This window comes from Typopeltis vanoorti, chromosome 8 (genome assembly GCF_054136105.1).
Source record: "Typopeltis vanoorti isolate ZY-2024b chromosome 8, IOZ_Tvanoo_1.0, whole genome shotgun sequence".
Lineage (NCBI taxonomy): Eukaryota > Metazoa > Arthropoda > Arachnida > Uropygi > Thelyphonidae > Typopeltis > Typopeltis vanoorti.
The window spans coordinates 136,952,417-136,976,350 of NC_143556.1; the positions used below are offsets into that span (position 1 = coordinate 136,952,417).

The following is a 23,934-nucleotide window of genomic DNA, read 5'->3' on the forward strand; positions in this document are numbered from 1 at the left end:
TTCTTCAGTACCAAGTGATTTGATGAGCTGATTTAGCCACTTTTGCAATGTGCCCCTAAACTTCAACTCCCTATCCACCAACACCCCCCAAATCCCTGGCTTCGTCAATCTCCTGGAGTATAGTTCCACCAATGGAACTATACTGCTGCTAATCTTTTCACCCCAAAATGCATAACCTTACACTTTGCCACATTAAATTGACATCCATTCTCCTTAGCCCAGTTCCCTAATCTATCCAAATCATCCTGCCAAATTTTGACTTCACTATTGCTCTACCCAACTTTGCATCATCATCAGCAAACAAATGAATAGTTCCTCTCAGATCCTTTCCAATATCATTAATGAACAAATTAAACAGTAGTGGTCCAAGAACAGAACCCTGCAGCACACCACTAGTCACAGACCGTCTTTTGAACTCTACTCCTGAATAAACTACTCTCTGATATCTCTCCGTCAACCACCCTCCTATCCATCTCACAACCCTATATCCATCCCCATATGCTGCAGTTTGCTGATTAGAATTCCACGTGGTATCCTGTCAAAGGCCTTAGCAAGGTCCAGCTGTATGACTATAAACCCATTACCCTTATCCAGCTCGGCTGTTACTGTGTTATAAAACATGAGCAAGTTAGTGAGGCATGATCTTCCCTTCACAAAGGCATGCTGTCCCCCATACAGTATCCTATTGTCATCTATCCATTCCTGTATTCTTCTCTTGACTATTTTCTCCAAAACCTTGACAACAACTCCTGATATGCTGATCAGTTGATAATTTGCAACACCAGTCTTGGAACCTCCCTTATGCAGTGGTACTATTTTCCCCCTCTTTCCACTCCCTCAGGACTAATCCAGTTCCGAGACTCAAATTAAACAAAATGGTCAAGGCCATTGACAGTTCTTTTGCCGCTTCGCGTAAGACACCCAAGCTGGTATACCATCCAAACCCACAGCTGTATTCACATTCAGGTTTTGTAATATGCTATTCACCTCCATTTCATTCACCTCAATTCCTGTATAACCTGTTGGATCTTTCATTCCTGCAATATCGCCACCTGAATGGTATACTCTTGCAAAGTACTTGCTCGGTAATTCCACTATATCAACTAATTCAGTTAACTCCCTGCCATCGCCATTCCTTAAAATCATTTTGCCGTATACATTTTTTCTTTTACTTGCAGCATATCGAAAAAACTGTTTGGGATTATCTTTAGCTTTCGTGGCTAATTTCCTTTCATAATCAGCTTTTGCTTTCCACTCGTTACCTTTCTGGCCTGTGCTTTATACTGTTCGTGTGCCTGCAGGTCATCTATCTCCTTAAATTCCCTCCACAGTTGTTTCTTTTTTTTGCAGCTCAAGCTTAATGCTGTTATTCATCCATTTAACCCCTACTTGATTTAATGCCCACAGCAGGGTTCAAAACTCATAACCTTTGGCTGGAGAGTGAATATGCTAACCACTCGGCCAACCAGGCCGACATATCTTATGATCATTTTCACCAACAGGTGACAGTATCGATACCTCATTCACAACCATGTTCTGTTAGGATATCATCAAGTCTAACACTGATAAACCTTGTGTTGCTTCCATCACATGCTGCTTTAGATAGTTATCCTGCAGAAAACTCAACAGATTCACTCTCCTTGTTACCATATACACGTGTTCTCTGCTTTCCAATACATATTTCTATAATTAAAATCTCATATTAGGATCATCTTCCTTTTATTTGCTGAACTAATTTGGCTAAACTTTCACAATCAGTGTGCTGCACATTTCCTAGCCTATAATAATATCCTATTAGATAAACTCTTCTGTTGATTTCAAAATCACACCAAACAGCTTCAAAATCTTCACACGTACTACTATTTTCCACTTCGATATTTTCCACTTGAAGGACACAAATCCTCGGCTATCATTAACAGTACTCCCCCATCCTCTTGTCATCTTCCTGTCCTTTTGGAAAATTCTGTATCCTACCATATCAGGAATCTACATCATTTCAAGATCCTATATTCATTAGCAAGAGGTGTGATATGATTGAGAGTTACAAACTTCTTAAAGGGTTATATAGAATTTCAGTACATGTAATTTTTCATTTTATGGTGGGTGCAGAAAGGACATGAAGGCATTCTTGCAAGTTGAGAATGAATACAGTCAAGAAGGGGGTGAAGACTAGATTTTTCTCTCATAGAGTGGTGCATGATTGGAACAGATTGCCATTGGATGTTGTGTGTGCAAGTAGGGTGAATGAATTCAAGAACAGGTATGACAGCAGTATGGATAGTATGACCTCTCTTAATAATAATTTCAAGTCCTGACAGTATATCATCCTCAGTCAACCAAATTTCACTTATGCCAATTACCTTTGGGCATACTGCTTCGATCAATGCTACAAACACAGCCAGTTTATTTCTGATACTCTGTATATCAGTATACAAGCATAATAATTCTCCATTGAGGCCATCCCATCAACACAATCACTTTTAACTATAGCAAAGAACTGCACGCTGCTATAGTGCACTTCTCTTTGTTCTTACCAATCCTGTTTCTTTGAACCTCGACTCTGATTTTCATTCATATTCTTATCATCCCAACTGTTTTGCACTGTATTACTTGCCCTGCTATAATTGCTTCCTAACCTTTGTATCCATTCTCTTGCTATCCTTCCAGAACCTGCTTCTGAACCTCTCTCTGACTGTTAGCTGTACTAATTTCACATGAATCCTGTGTACTTCTAGTAAACAGCAGTGGATAAGATGTGACAACTGTTTTATATATGCGTCCAAAAACGTTACAGATTTATGGAGTGTTAGATTAAATGATAAGAACATTCCTAAAATGAAACAGTGTTACCAGGAATAATCAGAAAATGGGTTGAAGTGCTTGTGACGGTAAAAATATAAGTGACATGGAAGAGCTTAGGCAAGAGTTAATAAAAAATGAAGAGTCAGGTTAAATGTATGAAGGAGGAAATTGAATGTTTAAAGAAGAGAATAACTGACATAAATGACAAGGAGGTTAATAAGAAGCAAGTATCTAAAGATTATAGGGTTGGTTTATATAGTGACTCAATCATTAATGGTGTAGTAAAAAATAAGGTGCACAAGATATGTTTTACAGATGGTGCAATAAAATGAATATCAGATGCTTTGCATAGAAGTAAGGAACGAGCATCTGAAATAGTGGTAGTTGTGGGCGGGGATTTGAAGAAGTTATTGTGGGAAGTGAAGGATAATAGTGTCATTGGGAAAGTGGTTAGTGTGTTGCCCAGTAGTGAACTGAGAAAGATGTTGGAAGTTTATTTTTCACTTGGTTAGACTATAATAAATTTAGTTTAATCCTTTATCCAAGTGTAAACAAAGTTTGCACCTGAAGTATCTTCAGGACTGAGGCAACTCGTAGTAAAGGTGGACCAAGCTCTCATCACTCCTTGTCTCAGTATCTCCCATAATGCAAAGCACATCTCCTTGCGGACATGTATAATGCTATGCATTAAGAGAAGGGCCACTAAGCTATTTATTATGAACTGAGAAAGAGAGCAAATAATACTGAATGGCATGGTGGCTGAATTGTGTCAGGCAGAGTATTCAGTTTGTGTATGTATGAAATGAATTCAAAGCTGATGGAATGTATTTGAGTGGGTTTGATGTTGGTTATTTGGAGTGATTGCTGTTTACTAAGAGTACACAAGATTCATATAAATTAGTACAGCTAAGAGAGAGAGAGAGGTTCAGAAGCAGGTTGTGGAAGGACAGGAAGAGGATGGATACAAAGGTGAGGAAGCAGTTATAGCAGGGCAAAGTAATGCAGTGCAAAATGGTGGGGATGATAAGAATATGAATGAAAATCAGAGTTAGGGTAAATGAAAAAAGGGATAAGAAATGGTCAGAACAAAGAGAGAAGTGCACAATAGCAGAGAGAGTAAAGAGTGATTGAGTTGATGAGATGATGCTCAAAGAATGGATAATTGTTATGCTAGCATACTGATGTACAAAGTATCAGAAATAAAGTGGCTGAGTTTGTAGCATTGATTGAATCAATTTTATTATTATTATTATTACACCCTCCATGGAGTTGGCAGATTCATCATGAGAAGTTCATTCAACTGACAACATATTTATCATACTGAATCTTAAAATCATTAACACTCCTTGCATTCTGGTAATGCATTCCATTTACTAACAATTCTCCATGTAAAAAAAATCCACTCCTTGCATCCCTCTTCACCACACTCGTACATAACTTCCAGGGATGACCTCTGGTTTTTCCCCCTCTCGCATTCTACTCTTTTTATAGTTTTATCTGGATTAATCTGATAAAACTCTATCATTAACTTAAATGTCTCTATCATATCATCTCTTTTCTTCATATCCATTAACTTAAATGTCTCTATCATATCATCTCTTTTCTTCATATCCACCAAACTCTGAAATCCATGTTTTTTCAACCTCTCCATAGCCAACAGTCCAAAGTTCTGATATTGTTTGTCACTTGCCTCTGAACCCTCTCCAATGTTTCCACATCACACTGAAAACCAGGTGACCAGATTTGAGCACAATAGTCCAAATGTTGTCTGACCAGTGCTTTATATATTTGTGCAACTACTTCCTTATCGCTACATGTTAGATTACTTTATCATAGCAGAACTGTGATGTACAGCTTTTGCAATGCTAGCAATATGTCCTCTAAACTTCAGTCTGATGCCAATCATCACTCTCTAATCTCATCCACTTCCTGCAGTACAGCACTGTCGATATAGTATACATCCTTATATTTCTGCACTATAAAATGCACTTATTGATATTAAAACTACAACTCCACTCCTTTGTCCAAGTAAAAAGTCTATTCAAATCTTCCTAAAGGGAATTAACATCAGTGGTGCTATTTATAATTCTTTCCAACTTTGCATTATCAGCAAACAGCTGAAGATCCCCACTCAGTCCACATGTTATATCATTTACAAACAAGTTAAAAAGCAGAGACCCAAGAACAGAACCATGTGGCGCACCACTGGTTACTCTCCCCCCCCCCCCCCCTTTTTTTTTTTTTTTTTTTAGACACTTCTCCATTATACACAACCTGCTGGTATTGTTCAGAGAGCAATCTACATCTAACCAATATACTATATTCCCATCTTCTGCAGCTTGTACACCAACTTATCATGTGGTAATCTGTCAAACGCTTACGCAAAGACAAAGAATATCACTGTATATGATTCTCCCTTATCTAAACACACCCATTACCCTATCATAAAATGCAAGTCAATTGCTAAAATAGGACCTATGCTTTACAAATCCATGCTGACCATCATAAAGAATGCTATGTTCATCAACCCAGTCCTGTATTCTATACCGAACCAATCTCTCCAACACCTTGACCACAACCTCAGTTATAAGATTGGTCTATAATTAGAAACTTCTATCCTAGAACCATGCTTGTGGAGTGGTACTATTTTGCCTTCTTTCCACTCCTTAGGAAACCCACTGCATGATTCATTAAATAACCAGGTCAAGGGCATAGCCAACTGTGATACACATTCCTTAAGGATATACAGTGGTGCCTCATCGTTCGTATTTAATTCGTTCCAGAAACCCGTTCGGAGTACGAATCAAGATTTTACATAAGAAATAATGGAAAGCGAAATAATTCATTCCCATATCCTGAAAATTTCAATATTTTATTTTTATTTTATCTATTTTAGGTTTTTGAATGTTAATAACTTAGAAAAAATTAAACGAAATAATCTTATATTTATTTTATTAATTTTAATTATTACAACATAATAGTGAAGAATATTTTTTTAATATAAAAATCACAAAGACGAAAATAATGCTCCCGTTGTTAAGCATCTTCTTTCTGCTTCTTAGCTGGAGTTGAGAATGCTGAGTCACATTCTCTTTTTTTCTGCAGAGAAGAATTTATCTAATGTTGTTTGGCGCTGATGATTTTCTTTGATATTTTTAAAATAACCCATCACGTTGACATCGAATAAGTTGATATTCCTGGTCACTACTGTCTTATTAGAGTGCCATTTTTCTACAATAGCTTGTGTTCTAACCCAAACAGAGAACAATTCTTGAAGGTCAGCATTGGAAATGCATCCTTCTCTTCCATAAAAATTTCTTTTTCCACTTCTCTTTGTTGTTGATTGTTAAGATTTTGAAGTTCTTCTGTGCTGAGTTCGGTTTTATGATCATCTATTAACTCCTCTACATCCTCATTACTCACCTCTAATCAAACAGCTTTACCCAAAGACACTGTTTCATTTACAACAGACTCTTCTTCACAGCTTACTACTTCACTGACTGAAATGCAATCTGGCCAGAGTGTTTTCCAAGCAGAAATCATTGTTTTAATAGAAACTTCTTTCCATGCCTTATCGACAATCCTTAACAATGAAGAATGTTGTAATGCTCGTTCCAAAATTCTTTAAGAGTCAGTTCTGTGGCATTGGTTATTTCAAAGCACTTTTGAAACATAGCCTTAACATACAGTTTTTTGAAGTTTGAAATCACTTGCTGGTCCATGGGTTGTATGATAGAAGTGGTATTGGGTGGCAAAAACTTTATCTTGAAACTGAATTCACCAACTTAATTCCTCTACATTTGGGGGATGAGCAGGAGCATTGTCCATCACTAGAAGAGCTTTTAATGGTAGATTATTTTCAGTAAGATAAGCTTTTACAGTGGGAGCAAATTCTTGATAAATCCACTCAGTGAAAAAATCTCTGGTAACCCACGCTTTTGTGTTGGCTCACCATATAGCACTGAATTTGTCTTACAGTTTCCACTAGCATTACCACAAAGCAGCAAAGTAATTCTATCTTTCATAGGTTTATATCCCAGTGCCGTCTTTTCTTCTTTTGTGATATAGGTCCTTTTGTGCATTTTTTTCCAAAAAAAACCTGTTTCATCGCAATTAAAAACCTGTTGAGATACAAATCCCTCACTATCTATGTACTCCCTAAAGGTTTTTACAAATTTGTCCACTTCTTCTACATCAGCACTCGCAGCCTCTCCGTGCATGACAACACTATGGATCCCAGTTCGTTTTTTGAATTTATTGAACCAGCCTCTACTTCTTTTAAACTCCCCATTTTCAGTACTGGCCTCAGGTGTGCGTTTCTTAAGTTCACTATGCAGATGTTTGGCTTTCTCACAAATAATTCTCTCAGTAATAACGTCACCATGTAATTGCTTCTCGTTTATCCACACTAAAAGGAGTTTTTCCATCTCTTCAATAACGTGATCTCCTGGAGGTCAATGTTGTCACATCTTTAGCCACATTTGCTGCTTTTATTGCTTCCTTATTCTTAAGAATGCTACTTATCGTTGACTTTGGCATTTTAACATCGTCGCCAGATCCGTCAAACGTGTACTGCTTTCATGTTGCATGATAATTTATTTTTTCTTCTCAATTGTCGATACTACAACTTTTCTTTTAGGTTTTGTTCTTTCTACATTCTTGGATGCCATGGACAATAAAAAAAAAATGCCAAAAACAGTTAAAAATTCTCTACACAAATGTATTGCACAATGACTAGACTGTGTAAAGTAAGGGACAGCGGACTGAGACAGACACACACTGCGCAGGTACAGGGAAGTGAGTGAGGGAAATTAGTGGGAGAGAAGCATGCCCAGTGGCGTGCCGAAACTGTCTAATGCTATATGACTCTGAGTTCCTGGAAAAGTTCAAACCTAGAAACGCCGTTCAAACTGTGAATCAAATTTCTTGCGTTCTCAAGCTTTTGAACTCTGGAATGTTCGAAGTACGAGGCACCACTGTATGGCGATATGTCATCCATTCCCACAGCCTTATTAATATCTAACCCAACCAACACCTTGCCTCCCTTCTGTGTATTACTCTGCATCATTTACACCAGTATGATATACACTGATGAAGTGCTTGTTCAGTAATTCCACTATATCCTTTGCAACTGTTATTCTGATGCATGACTATCCACCAGTGTCAACCTGTCATAATTATTCTTTCTCCTGCTCGCCATATAGCAGAAAAATTCCCTTGAGTTAACCTTGCCCTGACTAGCCAATCTCCTCTCATACTGTACCTTTTTTTTTCTTTAACATGTCCATCACCTTTCCAGCATGCACTTTATACTCTTCATAGATCCGATCACCACAACCGTCTTGTACCTTTTCATTTTCTTTTCCAGCACAGCTTGCTTGATTTCACTGTTAATCCATTTCACTCATACTCTATTTACTTGCTTGATTGGTATGAAGTTTTACATTGCTTTTTTCAGATACTCCTTGTACGTTTCCATGTATTGTCAACATCTTTTCCACTCAGCTGATCTATCCAACGTACTGATGCTAACTGACTACAGAGCTTCGTATAATCACCCACTTTATACTTCCACATTTTTGGCAGTGACCTTTTCTTATTTCATCACTTCCCAAACAAGCACCTCATGATCGCTCTCACCAACCCGCGACAGTATGAACACTTCATTAACAACTATATCTTGTGAAGTTATCACCAAATCCAAAACATTAAAGCCTCTGTTGGAAGTTTTTTCATTTGGTTATACTATAAATTAAAGTGCAGGCAAACTTTGTTTGCTTACACTTGGATAAAGGATTAAACCAAGTATATAACGTCTTGGTATCTTTAATTAAAGCCTCTGGTTGCATCACTCACATTCTGCTGAAGATATTTATCTCTCAGAAATTCCAAAAAAATCACTCTCCTTGTTCCCATACACTGTCTCCTCCTTTCAGTCTATATTCCTGTAATTAAAGTCTCCCATCAGGATAACCTTCTTTTTACGTGCTCAACTAATTTGCCTAAACATTTTACAGTCAGTATTCTCTGGCCTATAAACAGCATCTTTTCAGATATACTAACCTGTTTATTTCAACTTCCCACCATACAGATTCAAAATCTGTGCATGCATTATCAACTTCCACACTTTGTGGATACAATTCCTCTGCAATCATTAACAGCGCTCCCCTCTTTTCACATATCAATCCTTTCGGAAAATTATATATCCTTCTATTTCTGTTACTGACATCATGTCCTCCTCAGACAACCAAGTTTCACTTATTCCAATTATCTTAGAGTAGTGTGTTTCTCAACCTTTTTGATGTCGCAGACCCCCCTGTAGCGAATGTTAATTCACTGGGGGCCCCAATAAAATCCAAAATGGAAATTTTGTACAATTTACATATCATAAAGATGAAGTAATAAATTACAATTTTACAACACTAAATGTGTAATTTATGACAATGCAATACTGTTATAAATGGAGATATTCCGAAGAATATGAACATATCAATTAGGCCAGGTGTGAGGAACATGAAAAGATAAAGTTTAATAAAAATAAACTATCCCGCAGACCCCCTGGGGTCTGCAAGTAATTCAAAGCACATGAATTTAAATTATGTCTTGGGGAGGCATCATCTGGACACTTTCAGTAGCACACATCATTGGAGTGAGCCCATTGGTAGCTGCTGAAAAGAAAATAATTCTCGGTGAATACTTCTTCATAAGACCAGGGTCCGGGTGACCATCGAGGATCCCGAAGAGATATGCCTGCCTCCGACTACTAATCCAACAAGGATTGAGCCACAGTGCTGTCTTTAACATGGGGAATTGCCACCCCCACACATACACCTATGTGCATGAGCTTTTTCGTAGGGAATTTGGCTATCTGACTTCCAATGCTTGAGTTGGGAAGAGGTGAGAGTGCCCTAAAGACTCTCACTGTGCCCTATGCATATATAACGTAGGGAATTAGTATATAAATCCCAACCTCGGTGGCATTGGGTTTCTCGGTAGATTGTGGATCTCGCTGGGTCGACATGTCTGATAATGAATAACTCTGAATGAAGATATTATATATTGATTGAATAAGAAAGAAATATTGAAGTTCCCTGATAGGAATAGGTGGGAATGTAGTTCTTAGTTGTAAGTTAGTCAGTAAGCTAGTTTATAAGTTAGTTTTAAGATTGAAACTAACAAGAAATCATGTGCTTGGTCAAATATATAGAATACAGGAATGTTGTGGATTTTAGGCCAGATCCATGGCTGGCATTAGCAACAGCATGAAAATTTGGCGATGATCTAAATAATATAGGTATTGATTTTGCACTGGCGAGTATGGCTAAAAGTCATACTGTGGTAACTGCATGAACTGAACGACTTTATGTTTATGTACCACGGGTAATTAAGGACTGAATGCCTTTAGGTCCTTAATTCGAGACAGGGGCACATTACCAAGAGAGTCTGACCTGATATTATTGTAGAATAAGAGAATAATAGTTGGGATGATGAACCTCAAGGTTGATGTAATTGTATACTATAGGACACTAACAGTGTCTGACCTGATAAAGATTACAGGTTAGTTTTGCCCTACTGATGACTAGTCGTTGCGATAGTAATCCTGCTGAGTACGAGAGGAACCGCAGGTTCAGACGCTTGGTACATGTGCTTGGTTCGAGTGACCAGTGGTGCGAAGCTACCATCCGTGGGATTATGACTGAAGGCCTCTAAGTCAGAATCCTTTCTAGCCACGGCAATGATACTGTTCATGCCTTACGCGTATAGTATCGTTGCAGCGCTAGCTGGAGTTGCTTTCATACCGCCATGGTGCGATTTCTCTGGCGATGAGGCCACTAGAATGGAAACATCAAGGCAGCCATTGAGACTATGCTTCACTTGCTTCCTATGCTGCACCATTCAGGTGTGGCGTGCGGGCACCAAATTGTCTGCAGGCGACCTAGGTACTGGTCTGGGTGTCGTGCTTAGAAGAGCAGCCACCATACTGTGATCTATTGAGACTCATCTTCTGATGAGTTTCTCTGAAATAATGCCCTCCCAGCACCACTTCTTTCAGCACAGCATATATTGAATCTGTACCAGTATTAAATAATACCTTATTATATATATATATATATATATATATATATATATATATATATATATATATATATATATATATATATATATATATATATACACACACACACACATGTTTTTTCCTATTTAATTTTATAGACGGAAGGCGAGGATGAATTGAAGAAGCGACAGTTAATGGAATTAGCTATAATTAATGGAACATATAGGGACAGCAGTACTAAAAACAGTCGTAAGTTTTTTTTCTCCTATTTACTGTTTTTTCTTATTAAATAGATTAAATTTTATTCATTTCTATATTCATTATACATTTTTTTTATATATACTGTTTAAAAAAAACTTTACTGTTTGTTAAGTTCATAATATATCAGCATAATCATCAAATTTCTCACATACTCCTTTAGGGAGTGTACAGGATATTATGATAGTACTACATGAAAAAGTTACATCATTACTAACTCTATCAACAAATTTCCTCCAAGTTAATCTGTTATCCTGTCAAGATTCCAATATTATCAGATCATATATTTCTCTTTTGAGGCACATTTTATTGTATCAATCCACCCAGAACTTGGTCTTCCTATGGGTCTATTTAAGTGACCATACCACATGAGATTTGCTTTGCTGGTACATTCCTAAATGATGACAATGTCAAGTTTTTTCCTATATCCTCATTTTTAATATGATACTGCCATTGATGCCATCTGTTCACTCCCTTAATCTTTTTCAGAACACTCATATTTGTGGTCTTCAATTTTTGATCAAGTGTTTTATTTTTATCATTACTTAATGAGCACACTATGCTCATTCAGTAATGAGATTGATTTTTTTAGGACAGCCCTTTGAATAAAAGTAATAAACATGTTTATAGTTTTGACTGCTATAGTGTGTTGTAATCACAGGTGCAACTTTCGAGTTTGATGATACATCAGTTTTCTTGTGGCAACCATTGAAGTAAGAGTGTGTAAGTGGAGCATGTCAAAAGTTGCATCATGAAGCAAAGAGCTGTCATAAAATTTCACTATAAGTTAGGAAAAACTGCTACATGTACCAAGACCTAAAAAATGTTTATGGTAATGACTGTCTGAGAAATGCACAGTTGTCACATTTTCCACTGTTTTTTTTTTTTAAAGCATGGAGGGAGTCCTTGGAGGATGAACCACACTGTGGACGGCCAGTTTCTGCATGAACAAATGAAAATGTGGTGAAAGCTAGGAAAATTGTTTGACCATGAGAGGTGAATAACCACTAGGCTGCTTACCATACAGCTTGGTGTCGGTAAGGAAATAGCCAGATTAATCTTAGAAAGAAATTTGCACAAGATGAAGATTTGTTTGAGGTTTGTGCTGCACATGTTAACACACAAACAGAGAGAGAGCACCAGGTTGCATTTCATCAAAATTTCATCCAGTTGATCAAGATCATGATGTGTTGCAAAGAGTTGTCACAGGTGATGAAAATTGGTGTTTACAGTTTTGATTCAGAAACGAAACATCAGAGCATGAAATGCCGTGGAATATCTTCTCCCCGGCAGAAGAAAGTCAGGTTCCAAAAATCACGTGTCAAGACAATGGCTTTCTTTTTTTCTTCTTCTCTGATGCACCCAGAATTATTCACTGCAAATTTGTTCCTGAGGGCACCACAGTGAACGATCAGTATTATTTAGGAGTAATGCAATGTCTGTACATCAGCATGCAACATGTCAGGAAAGAACTGTTCCACAACAATTGGTTTCTGTTGCATGACAATGCGTCCACACACTGTGCACTACCTGTGAACCATTTTCTGGCTTCGGAGTTGACCTGTGTGATCGAACATCCCCCTTATTCAAAAGATCTGACTACTGCAGACTTTTTCCTTTTTCCTGAAGGTGATGTGTACCTTGAAAGGGGGTACGCTTTAGTGACATTGAGGTGGCAGTGACTTCAGTAACATCCAACGTGGCGTGACCCAGAGACTGAAGAAGGTTTCCATTCAGACTTCCACCATGCCTTCCAGCACCTGCATGACAGATATAAGAATTGTGTGGAGTTGGATGGAGATTATTTTGAATCTGTGTAACTGACAATTTTGTCATGTTGTACCATCATTTTGTATTTTGTTAAGCTCATAAGAATACAATTTGGTCCGCTAAATCCCAAATTGCCAGCCCATCCTCGTCCATTCAGTATCCAGATAGATACCCAAACAGGGTGCACCACAAGAAGGTGAGGATTGGACCTTAGGTCAGAAGCCCTGGTCGGTTCTCCGCATTCCTTAAAATAAATGAAAAGAATAACATGTAAGAAAGTTTTAAAGCGAATAAAATTTGAGCAGCTCTCAGATGTAAACTGTAGACTAAAATACAGAAATATTATTGAAAAGAAAATGAAAGAGTTTGAGAACAGGAATCAAACCTTGGAGATTCAGTGGCAAGCCTTGAAGAAAACCCTGATTGTTTCAGCCAAAGAGGCATGTGGTGAGGTTGTTTGCAAGGATAGAAAAATCAGAACACCATGGTGGACACAGGAAGTTAAAGAGGCAGTGAAGGAAAAGAAGAAAGCATATCAAAAGTTCCTGGCAAATAAGTTAAAGGACTTAGAGATGATAAAGGTGACATGAAAACAGAAGAAAAAGATAATCCTTGAAGTATGGAGTAATTACTTCGAAAAATTGTTAAATGAAACAAGCACTGATAGCACAGTGGTAAAAAAACACTCAACAGCATACAGTCAGGAATACATATCCATACTTGAAGTAGAAAAGGCTATCAAAGGCTTGAAATGTGGAAAGGCAACAGGAGTAGATGAAATTCAACAAGAAATGCTGAAGTGGTGTGAAGAAGTCTTACAGTGGCGGCACTGCATAGTTCAGAAGTCCTGGACAGAGGGACGAATTCCCAATGATTGGAGTAGCGCTTTCATAGACCATATATAAAAAGGGAAATAAAACAATGTGAGAATTACTCAGTAGGGAAATACTCTGGAAAAGGCATATGACATGGTGCCAAGAGAGAAGCCATTCAATACGCTAGTTATATGGTGTCAATGGGGCATTATATCAAGCAATACTTAGTCTTTATTTGATTTTTAAGTCAGTACTTAGAATTGAAGGAAGTACAGAAAGATGGTTTAATGTTAAATCTGGTATCAGACAAGGATGTACATTATCCCCTCTGTTATTCATTATCTATATGGATCACATTATGAAAGAAAGTGGTATTAAACCTGATATCAGAATTGGAGATGTTAATGTCAGCTCTTTGCTTTATGTGGATGATGATATACTTCTAAATACATCCGCTGCAAGTCTGCAAGATTCCCTGACTAAATTGAATAACTGTTGTTAATAGATATGGTATGAAGGTCAGCAATAAAAAGACAAAGACAATGAGAATAGGCAGAATCGTTGAAAATGTTAACTGTGTTATGAATGGAGAACCTGTGGAACAAGTAAAACATTTCCGCTACTTAGGCACGATTTTTAGTAAATTAAATATGGAAATAGACAACCGAATCAACAATGCTGGTATGGTAGGAAGTCAATTGTATAAGTTCATATGGAATAAGAGAGAAATTAGTCGGAATATTAAATTAGCTGTATACAAGACAGTGTTCAAACCAGTTCTAACTTATGGATCTGAGAGCTGGGTCAGAAGTAAAACACTTGACCAAAGACTAGAGACCGCAGATATAAGACTCCTGAGAAAGATTAGAGGCATGAACAGATGGCATCAATGGCATTATCATATTAAAAATGAGGATATTAGGAAAAAACTTGACATTGTCAGCATCCAGGAATGTGTCAGCAGAGCTAATCTCAGGTGGTATGGTCACTTAAATAAAATGTGCGAGGAAAGATTAGCAAAAGAAGTGTTCTCTGCAGGTTGGCAGGAAAATGACCCAGAGGAAGACCAAGATATAGGTGGATTGATATGGTATAAAGTGCCTTAGATGATAGAAATATAAGATCTGATAATGTTGGAATCTTGACAAGTAACAGACTGATTTGGAGGAAAATTATAGATAGGAAGTTAGTAATGATGTAAATTTTTCATGTACTACTATCATATCCTGTACACCTTGATGGTACATGGCAGGAATTTGATGATGATGATGTAATTGACAATTCCAAATATAGTACTTTGTTTAGATATAATAACAGTTGTCTCATTAATTAACAGGCATACTTTGTATTCTTCCTTCTCATTTTTAATTGTTATTCTTCTTATGATCGAAAACCATTTCTCATAGATATACTGATATCTTACTCTTGTATAGCAAATGTAATTTTTGACATTTCACCTAGACCTACTCACTGGTTCAGATATGTAGATGATATTTTTTGCTATCTGGAATGGCTCTTCCTATGAATTACAGCAGTTGCTCTATAAATTAAAAGCACTTCATCCCCAGATCCAATTCACCCTAGAAGAAATAAATAAGCAGTTTGCCTTTGTAGAACTTTTAATTCTTCGTCATTCAGATGTTAGCCTATATTTCTCAGTTTTTCGGAAGAAGCTCATACAAGCCATTTTATCCATGTTGAATCTTATCACCATTCCAGTCAAAAGGCTGGAACTATTAAAACATTGATTCATCGGGCCCACTCCTTATGTTAATCAGATGAACCATTACAGAAAGAATTCAACCTATTATTTCCACTTTTTTATTTAATGGTTATAAGAATTCTTTCATCAAAAGCTTTTGAACAGTTTTGTTATCTCTACCTCTTGAAATACAGAAGAAATAACTTGTATTCCTATCCCTCATGTGCAAGGCATTAGTGAATGCATAGCGAAAGTTTTAAAACCACTGAATTTTTTTGTTGCCTTTTGCCCCATGTAAAATCTCCATCTTTCTTGCTTCTTCTGAGGACAAGCTTCCAAATCTCAATTAACCAAGTGTCTACCAGATTCCTTGCTCTTGTGGGTTATCTTATTTCAGACAAACATTATGATCTGCTTTTATTCCGCTAGAAGAACGCAAGTCTTATATTCAATACCTTGAGCAGCCTGGACTTGCAGAGCATGCTATCAACACTAGACATAGAGTTCATTGGAACAATACCAGATTCCTTCATGAAAGTGAGTTCCTCATGGGAACAGCTTTATAAAGAAACATGAAACTTTACTTCACTCTCTTAACTTAAACCGATTCGATGGTCTACATCCATCCCCTTTGTGGGAGATAGTACTTTTTAAATCAGCTAATCTTTATTAACTTTATTTTATTTAATTATATAACTTTTTTTCTATTTTATTTTCTTAAATAAGTTAGGAAATTCAATGACCTTTTTTAGTTATCTTACATTAGCTACTTAGGTGGCACCTTTCGGAATTGTCAGTTATTTTTCGATTAGCTTTTTACATATATTGCAGATGCCTTTTGATACTTAGACGAAAATTATATTAATAAAAGAACATTTTTGTGAGTTTATTTCAGTATAATTTATTTAAATATGCCTACTCATAGTATTTCCTTACTGACTTCACTCTCTTTACTTAAACAGATCCGATGGTCTACATCCATCCGCTTTGTGGGATGGATGTAGACCAGATGTAGACTTTTTAAATCAGCTAATCTTTCTTAACTTTATTTTATTTAATTATATAATTTTTTATATAATTAAACAAATTCTTCTAGATAGTATGTGGGGTAGGAGAGCCTGTAGTAATGAATTAGCAAGCAAAATGCAGGTGAGATCTTACAATGACATGCAAAACATGCTACAGGAATCACAGCATTTGGGGAACCATTTTACTCCTGTATCTATCTTCAAATGCCAAAATTCCTGTAGTGTGTTTGGCATGTCTTTGTATTATCTCACCTGCATTTCATTGAAAAAGGGAGATGGAAGCTGGATCCTTTGATCTGGTGATCACAGCGGATAATGGGAATGATGCAGAGGACATTGACTTGTAGAAGTAAGGATGTTATGGTCCCTTTGCATAAGGCTTTGATCAGGCCACATATAGATTACTGTGCACAGATCTGGTCACCTGGTTTCCAAAAAGATGAAGATGTGTTGGAAAAAGTTCAGAGGTGATTGACTAAGGTGATTTCTGATCTCTGGAATGTAGAGTATGAAGACAGATTGACAAAATGCAATTTGCAGAAAATGGTGGATAGAAGGAGGTGGGAATATGATCGAGACATATAAGCTGTTAAGATGTTATTACTAGATTAATGTCAGGGAGGTTTTGCACAGAATGGGTGAAGATAGCAGGAGAACAAGAGGTCATCTCTGGAAGCTGTATAAGGAGGGTGTGAGCGAGGAAGTGAGGAGCAGGTTTTCTGCATGGAGAGTGGTGAGTGATTGGCATGCATTGCCCAAGAGTGTGATGAGCACAGAGACAGGGAATATGTTTAAGGTGTGGTATGATAACCTGTGTGTATAACAGTGGACCTTCCATGATGAGTCTTTGACTCCATGGAGGTTTTTTATAATAATAATAACTTGGCAACAGGCCACATTAGACTTCCAATAGAGGTTAGCAAGCAGTGGATGCCTAGGGTCACTGATCCATTATACTTTCTACCAGAAAGTGGTTTTGCACAAGTTGTTGTAGCAAATGTACAAACTGTCCATTTGTAAAGATTGAATTCTGATGATTACTGCAGGATTATTCACTTCATGGAAGGGACATAGTTTATTGTCAGGATGGAGATCAGAAACACTTTCCAAAGTATGCAAGAATCTTAGATCAAAGAATTAAGGTACCGCAGAACATTGACAGTTTGTAGCTTCTCGAAAGAAATGCTTTTGGTCATTGTTCAGTTTTAATGCCACGATCTATTGGATTACTAGATCACTCTTCAGTAGGCATTAACTGTATTGGAGATAAGCTATAAAATGAAGTACACATTGATTTCTTTCACTTATTTTGTAAGATGGCCACTGCTTATCAGCATCTTATTCCTGAAGTACCAAAACTTAACTCTGGACATTTACCTAAACATACAGAAACATGTTCTGCCTAATATATCCATTCTTGCACTCTTGCTAATCTTTCTCTTTTTCATGTCAGCAGCCTTCCTGTTTTATTCTGCATACACAGTTGCAAATTGTATTTTAATATAAATCCATTCTTGGATGTCAACCAGAAGCAGAATGTATCATTGATTCAAACACTATCCTTATGCTTAATTTCTCATTTTTTTTTAGCTGTTGGTATATGGCACCTTTTATCATTGTACACTATATTATGACTTTAACATTTTTGTAAATGCCAGAGGGTTTGTAAAATAAGAATGGTGAAGAAGGCAAAAGTGCACAGCACTATAGATAAGATTAAATGATCTGTAAAGGATTAATTAGAGAAGGTTTAAAAGAAGCCAGGTTGTGGCAGACTATCGAGCATGGTACATTAAGAGGAAGATGAAGAATAGATTAACTCATGTTATGTGATAACTTTCTGGTTGTTTTTTCTTTTCTTTTATGGATAATCTAGTTTTATTCATGCACAGTAAAACCCCGAAGTTACGCGGTAGGTGGGACCAACAAAAAACGCGTAAGTCGAATTCGCGTAACTCGGGATATAATTTTGAATGTAATTTATATATACAAACATACAATTGTGACCAAAGGTTTACAAAAACACCTATATTTTTTAAGAAATATAATCATAATTGTAATTTTTCGTACATAAAAAAAAAGAAAGTTATTTCGATGTCGATGGTTTCATAAAATCTAATAGATTCGTCTGAAGGCATAATGTCTTTTTCTTGTCACGCAAAATTTCTTCATAGCAAGCTAATGATTTTTTTTATTCCTTGCCTTGTGGCTACAATTCGTTCCTCGTTAGAATCTATGTCCTCCAAAATCTGTAAACCTTTCTTTTATGATTGTTCTTGCTGTGGATTCCTGTAGATCGAACTTCTTTGCTAGCTCACAAATTTTCATTCCCCCTTCAAAATCCTTAATAATGTTGAGTTTTGTTTCCAAAGTCAATGTTTTTCTTTTCTTGTTGCTGTAGAAGAATCGGACTTGCTTTTTTGGATGACATTATTATTTTTTATGTGATAAAATTTTTATCAAGAACATAACATTAAACAATTGCAAGGTTTGTAGACTATAAAAATCTTGTATGAATGGAGGCCACGCAAAACACGTCAGTGCTTGTTTACAGCATGCGACACTGGCGAATGCGGCCGGTGCCTGAAAGATACGACTAGTGGTGAAGCGGGACGGGAATACGTACATATAAGAAACCGCGTAAGTCGGGATATGACTGTATTTATTTTTTTGGCAAGTTGTAATCATAATTGCAGGTAAGGAGTGAGAAATTTTTTGGCATTGGTTAATTCAACTTTGCCAAACATTATAGGCATTAGTGAGACTTAGTTGACCGATGATATTTAGGAACGGAATGCAAGGAATATGGTGTCTTGAGAGAGAGAGAACAGAAAAAAAAGGCTGGGGGGGGGGGGGGTTGCTAGTAATAACAGAGGAATTGAAGCCAGAAAGAGTAAAAATATATCATGGGATAGGGATGCAGAGGGTGCCATGGCAAGTCATTTGAGACTTTATGGTGTGAGACAGAGGCCAACAGAACAAAATATGTAATTGGTTGCTGCTATAATGGGGGGGGGGGCACATAAAAGAGAATGTAGATGACTTGCATTGGCAAATTAGTAGGAGTTACCAGGAATTACTCGAGGTCAAGTAATTATTAACTAGATTTGGAGGAGGAATGGTCATGGGAAGAAAATGGAATTTATAGAACTTCTGAGAGATAATTACCTGAGGCAACATATAATGGAGGGGGGGGGGGGACATGAGGTTCAAGCTTTCTGGATCTTATCATAGCATCAGAGAACTTAACACTGACCAATTTAGCCATGTTGTTTCTGCTCGGAGAAAGTGATCTTGTAGTCCTGGTAGAGCCAGACACGTAAAATTTTCTGTTAAGAAGGGATAGATATGGAATTACAAAGCAGGTGATTATGATAAGCTGAAGAGGGTATTTGACAAAAGCAGTATTCGAATGTATACCCAGAGTTAGAAGGAAAAATTGAGTAGGAGTTACGTGGATGAATAGCATCATTAAGCAAGAGTTGTAGACAAAGAAAAAAGTTATGGGAGGTAATCAGCATGCCCATGAGCAGTACAAGATGCAATCAAGAAGGGTGACCTTGTATAATAAGGAAGGCCAACACTAATTACGAGTGGAAGCTAGCTGATAGAGCCAAAAGAAATCCTAGAGTTCTTTCACTATATTCCTGCTTTTATTTGCAGGAATGACTATTGAAAGATTACTTTAAAAAGTGCTGATGGTAAGGTAATAGAAGCAAAAAAAAAAAAAAAAAGAGTGCAATACCATCAAAGTGATGATGTTGCAGTGCTAGATATGACATTGACTGATAGGAAAATAGAGACTCAAAGACATTGCAAAACCTCAATGTGAATACAGCCATGGGATTAGGTGGCATATCAGCCTGTGTATTATCTCATACACAGGCTGATAATTCCCTTGCTTGTGCAAGGGAATTATCATGCCCCTCTGACCAAGCTGTTTAATTTAAGCTTCAGTACTGGGAAGGTGCCAGTAAAGTGGAAAGAGTACAAAATAAGAGGCTCCAAAACAGAAGCATCAAATTATAGGCCAATCGGCATCTCAGGAATGGTTATGGTGTTTGAGAAATCGGTGAAAGAATGAATTTGGAACTGAGTGGATAAGAAAACGATATTCTGTAAGGGACAACATGGTTTTGTGAAACATAGATGGTGCATAGTAAATTACTAAGGCATGGGTCTTAGTAATTTGCTTACTTTTTATAATAAAGTGACAGTTGAGTTTGGGAAATGGCTATTCAGTGATACTGCTTGATTTTGGAAAGGCATTTGACAGGATTCCACATAGAACTCTGTTACATTAATATGGAGCAAATGAAACCAGTGGTGCACCCCAGAGCTCAGTATTTGGTCCTCTGTTTTTTATATTGTTCCCAACCATGAAAGGTTATTTGCAAGCCTATAGTACATTTCATACTGTGGGCTAAGGATTTTTTTCTGTTTTTTATCAATTATATATATATATATTTATTTATTTTTTACATGGCAACTTCAGTTGCCTTCTGTTCTAGAGACAAAACATGGATGGAACTTTTTCAAGCCACTTCAGGCCTTCATTAAGCAGGGCATTGATCTCACACTGGGTGATGGAATTCATCTCCCACCTAAAGACAATTGCAAACATCCATGCCCACTCGGCAATCAGTTGTTTAATTTGTGCATCAGTGATATAGAAAGTGATTTGACAAGAAATATTCAAGTTGTTTGCTGATGATGCTGAACTGTGTAGGGCGATAGTAAATGGTGATTCAGAGATCCTGCAGGAAGACTTAGAGTAGCAGTATGGACAAAGATAAATAGCTGCCCGTTTAATGTGGCCAAGTTTTTTAGAGGTGGGGCTGATTCTTTGCCAGTTTAATGTGGCCAAATTTTTTTAGAGGTGAGGCTGATTCTAGGAATAATCTTTCATATTTATATTTGCTGTGGTGTAGTAACGTGGCTTTCTTCCAGCATATTCTGTGTTAGGTATATAGTGCATGACCAGCAAGTCCTGAGTGGCTGTATTGGTGAAACCGGATGTAGTCTTTGTGTTCGGATATCCTGATATTAGCTGTCCTGCCTGCTTGGTCGTAGTTACTACTGCCAAACAGGCTGTATTGGTGAAACTACGTAGTTTCACGAATACTGCATAGTACTATGGCCAAACAGGCAGGACAGCTAATACCAGGATATCTGAATACAAAGACTACATCCGATTTCACCAATACAGTCACTCAGGACTTGCTGACCATGCACTAGATACCCACCATAGAATACGCCGGAAGAAAGCCACGTTACTACACCGCAGCAAATATAAGTATGAAAGATTATTCCTAGAATCAGCCTCAGCTCTAAAAAAAAAAACAAAAAAACTTCCCAAACCTCAACAAATTTGGGTGCATGACTGTTCCAAATTTGGGACAGTCATGCACCCAAATGTTGTTGTTCTTGCATCCTAAGAACAACAGCCAAGACAATTTAGCCCACTAGGGGGCACCTTTACAACTCTAGGACCAACTTCAGTTGCCTTCTTCAGCCTCATTTGCTTGTTGTTAGTGCCTGCATGTACATATCATAGTTTTGTTATCTTCTGGGATCACAAAACTATGATATGTGCCTGCGTGTACATATCATAGTTTTGTGATCCCAGAAGATAGCAATGTAACATTCCAAAAATATAGGAAGTATTGATTAAAGTTTTTTAATTAATATTTTAGTATACATTGTCATTTCCTGAAAAATTTAAAGCCATGTTCTTGTGAGTTGGCATTTCTTCTAGAAGAAATGTTCTTCAGTATAGCCTCAGCAGACCTGCAGTAATTGTGCACCAAGAAGAGATCAAGAATGCTATTCGTCTTTGGAAGATTAGTTTATGAACATGAATAAGTGGAAAATTTTAATTTTTATATGATAATGGGCAATTCTTCTGAAAGAAGAATTTGCTCAGGAGGAGGGATTGCTTAGGCAAATAATTCAGTATTTTATTAATGAATATATTCATTAATAACCCTTCAGAAGAAAAGGGCAGTCTGAATGTAATTAAATCAGGTACTGGCTGACCTGGGCTTTGGCAGGAGTCCATATGAATGCATCCTCTAGTAAGGTAGGCTTTCTACAGATGGTCTTAACTGATCCAGGAAGATGATGTATAATATGATTTAGAAAAGAAAAGGCAGTCTTTTTTGCATCAACAGTTGGCCACTAAACTACAGCAGTAATCATGATACATCCTTGATGGATATTACTGATCTTCAAAAACAAACTTCAAATTTTCTTTAAAAAATATTCAAGTTTGTAGAGTCAGAGCAGATAAATCATAGTAAGTGAAACAGTACCAACCACGTGGTTGTTGAAATGCATGGTAAATAGCTGTTCTTTAAGTGAACCATAAAGAAATTTGCCAATTGGCCAGTCTGGTTGGCAAGGTGATTAGCATACTTGCTCTTTGACTCATAGGCTGCAAGTTCAAATCCCACTGTGAACCTGTTTGTGAGGTGGGAAATGGATTTCATTGTGTGGTGTCCCACTTATTGGAGGCCTGAAGTGGTTTGAAAAAAGTTCCATGTTTGTTTCTAGAGCAGAAGTTCTCAATTATGTAACAAAGTAAATAAAAATATTAAGAAAAATTCCTTAACTTATTGCACTGTAGGTTTACATTTTATGGGCAGGAGTTGCTTTAATTTTTTTTTTTTTTTTGTCATCTTGATGAAATCAGATATTTAGATAGAAAAACTTATAGGTATTGCTTTGATTTACATGAACCACAATAAATTCATTCAGTTTTGTATTTTTTGATAATTAGGATTCTAGTTGTATACTAATACTTAATTGCTAGTATTGCTGTTATGTAATTTTTACTCTTTCCATTTGAACTAGCATTCTATCAGTTATTAAATTCATGTAATATCCTTATAAAGATCTTTGAGAAAAGAATTGGAGAGTGTTAATATTTTTGTAGAATAGTTGTACTCTCATTTTTTTTTTGGCATGTTTCTCAGTTTTTTTTTCAACAATAAATAATATACCATTTCATTCTGCAGAAACAGAACCACCACGACTACTTGCACCTCCAGTTGCTTTGTCCAGTCCCCTTCGAACTCCAGCTACACCATTAGGAGCCCCACTGATTTTATCTCCTAGATTGCCAGTACCAACAACCGCAGCTCTTCTGAATGGTGGAGGACCACCTCCTCTCATCACACCGACAGAAGCAGGACTACTCTATACCACATATGCAGATTATCATCAATATGCAGCACTAGCATCTCCTCTTCTGGCTGAATATACTGCTGAAGCAGCTGGTGGGTTATTTGGAAGATAAGCCTATGCTGTTGACAAGACTGGTTACTTTTTTTTTTTTTTTTTTTTATTTAATTTTTTTTTTTACAGCTTGCCCTTGGTAACAGGGCACTTAATTTAGTCAATGGTAATTAGTCTCTAAGTGTGACTGGATGAAACCAGTTATTATGTGTGCATGTGAGGCTGAATTAGGATATCCTACTTTGTTGGTTTTGTGCATCCAAG

The 23,934-nt window shown here is 37.0% G+C and overlaps 1 protein-coding gene across 1 annotated transcript in view; it reads left to right on the forward strand.

The window, feature by feature from the left end:
• The window catches only part of how (protein held out wings), a 208,414-nt gene that overhangs the window by 180,406 nt on the left and 4,074 nt on the right, over positions 1–23,934 (forward strand). Inside the window, exons 5-6 of the mRNA XM_090396334.1 lie at positions 11,017–11,107; positions 23,451–23,711. Coding sequence (XP_090252460.1) covers positions 11,017–11,107; positions 23,451–23,711 — 352 coding nt within the window. The remainder of the gene's footprint in view (positions 1–11,016; positions 11,108–23,450; positions 23,712–23,934) is intronic.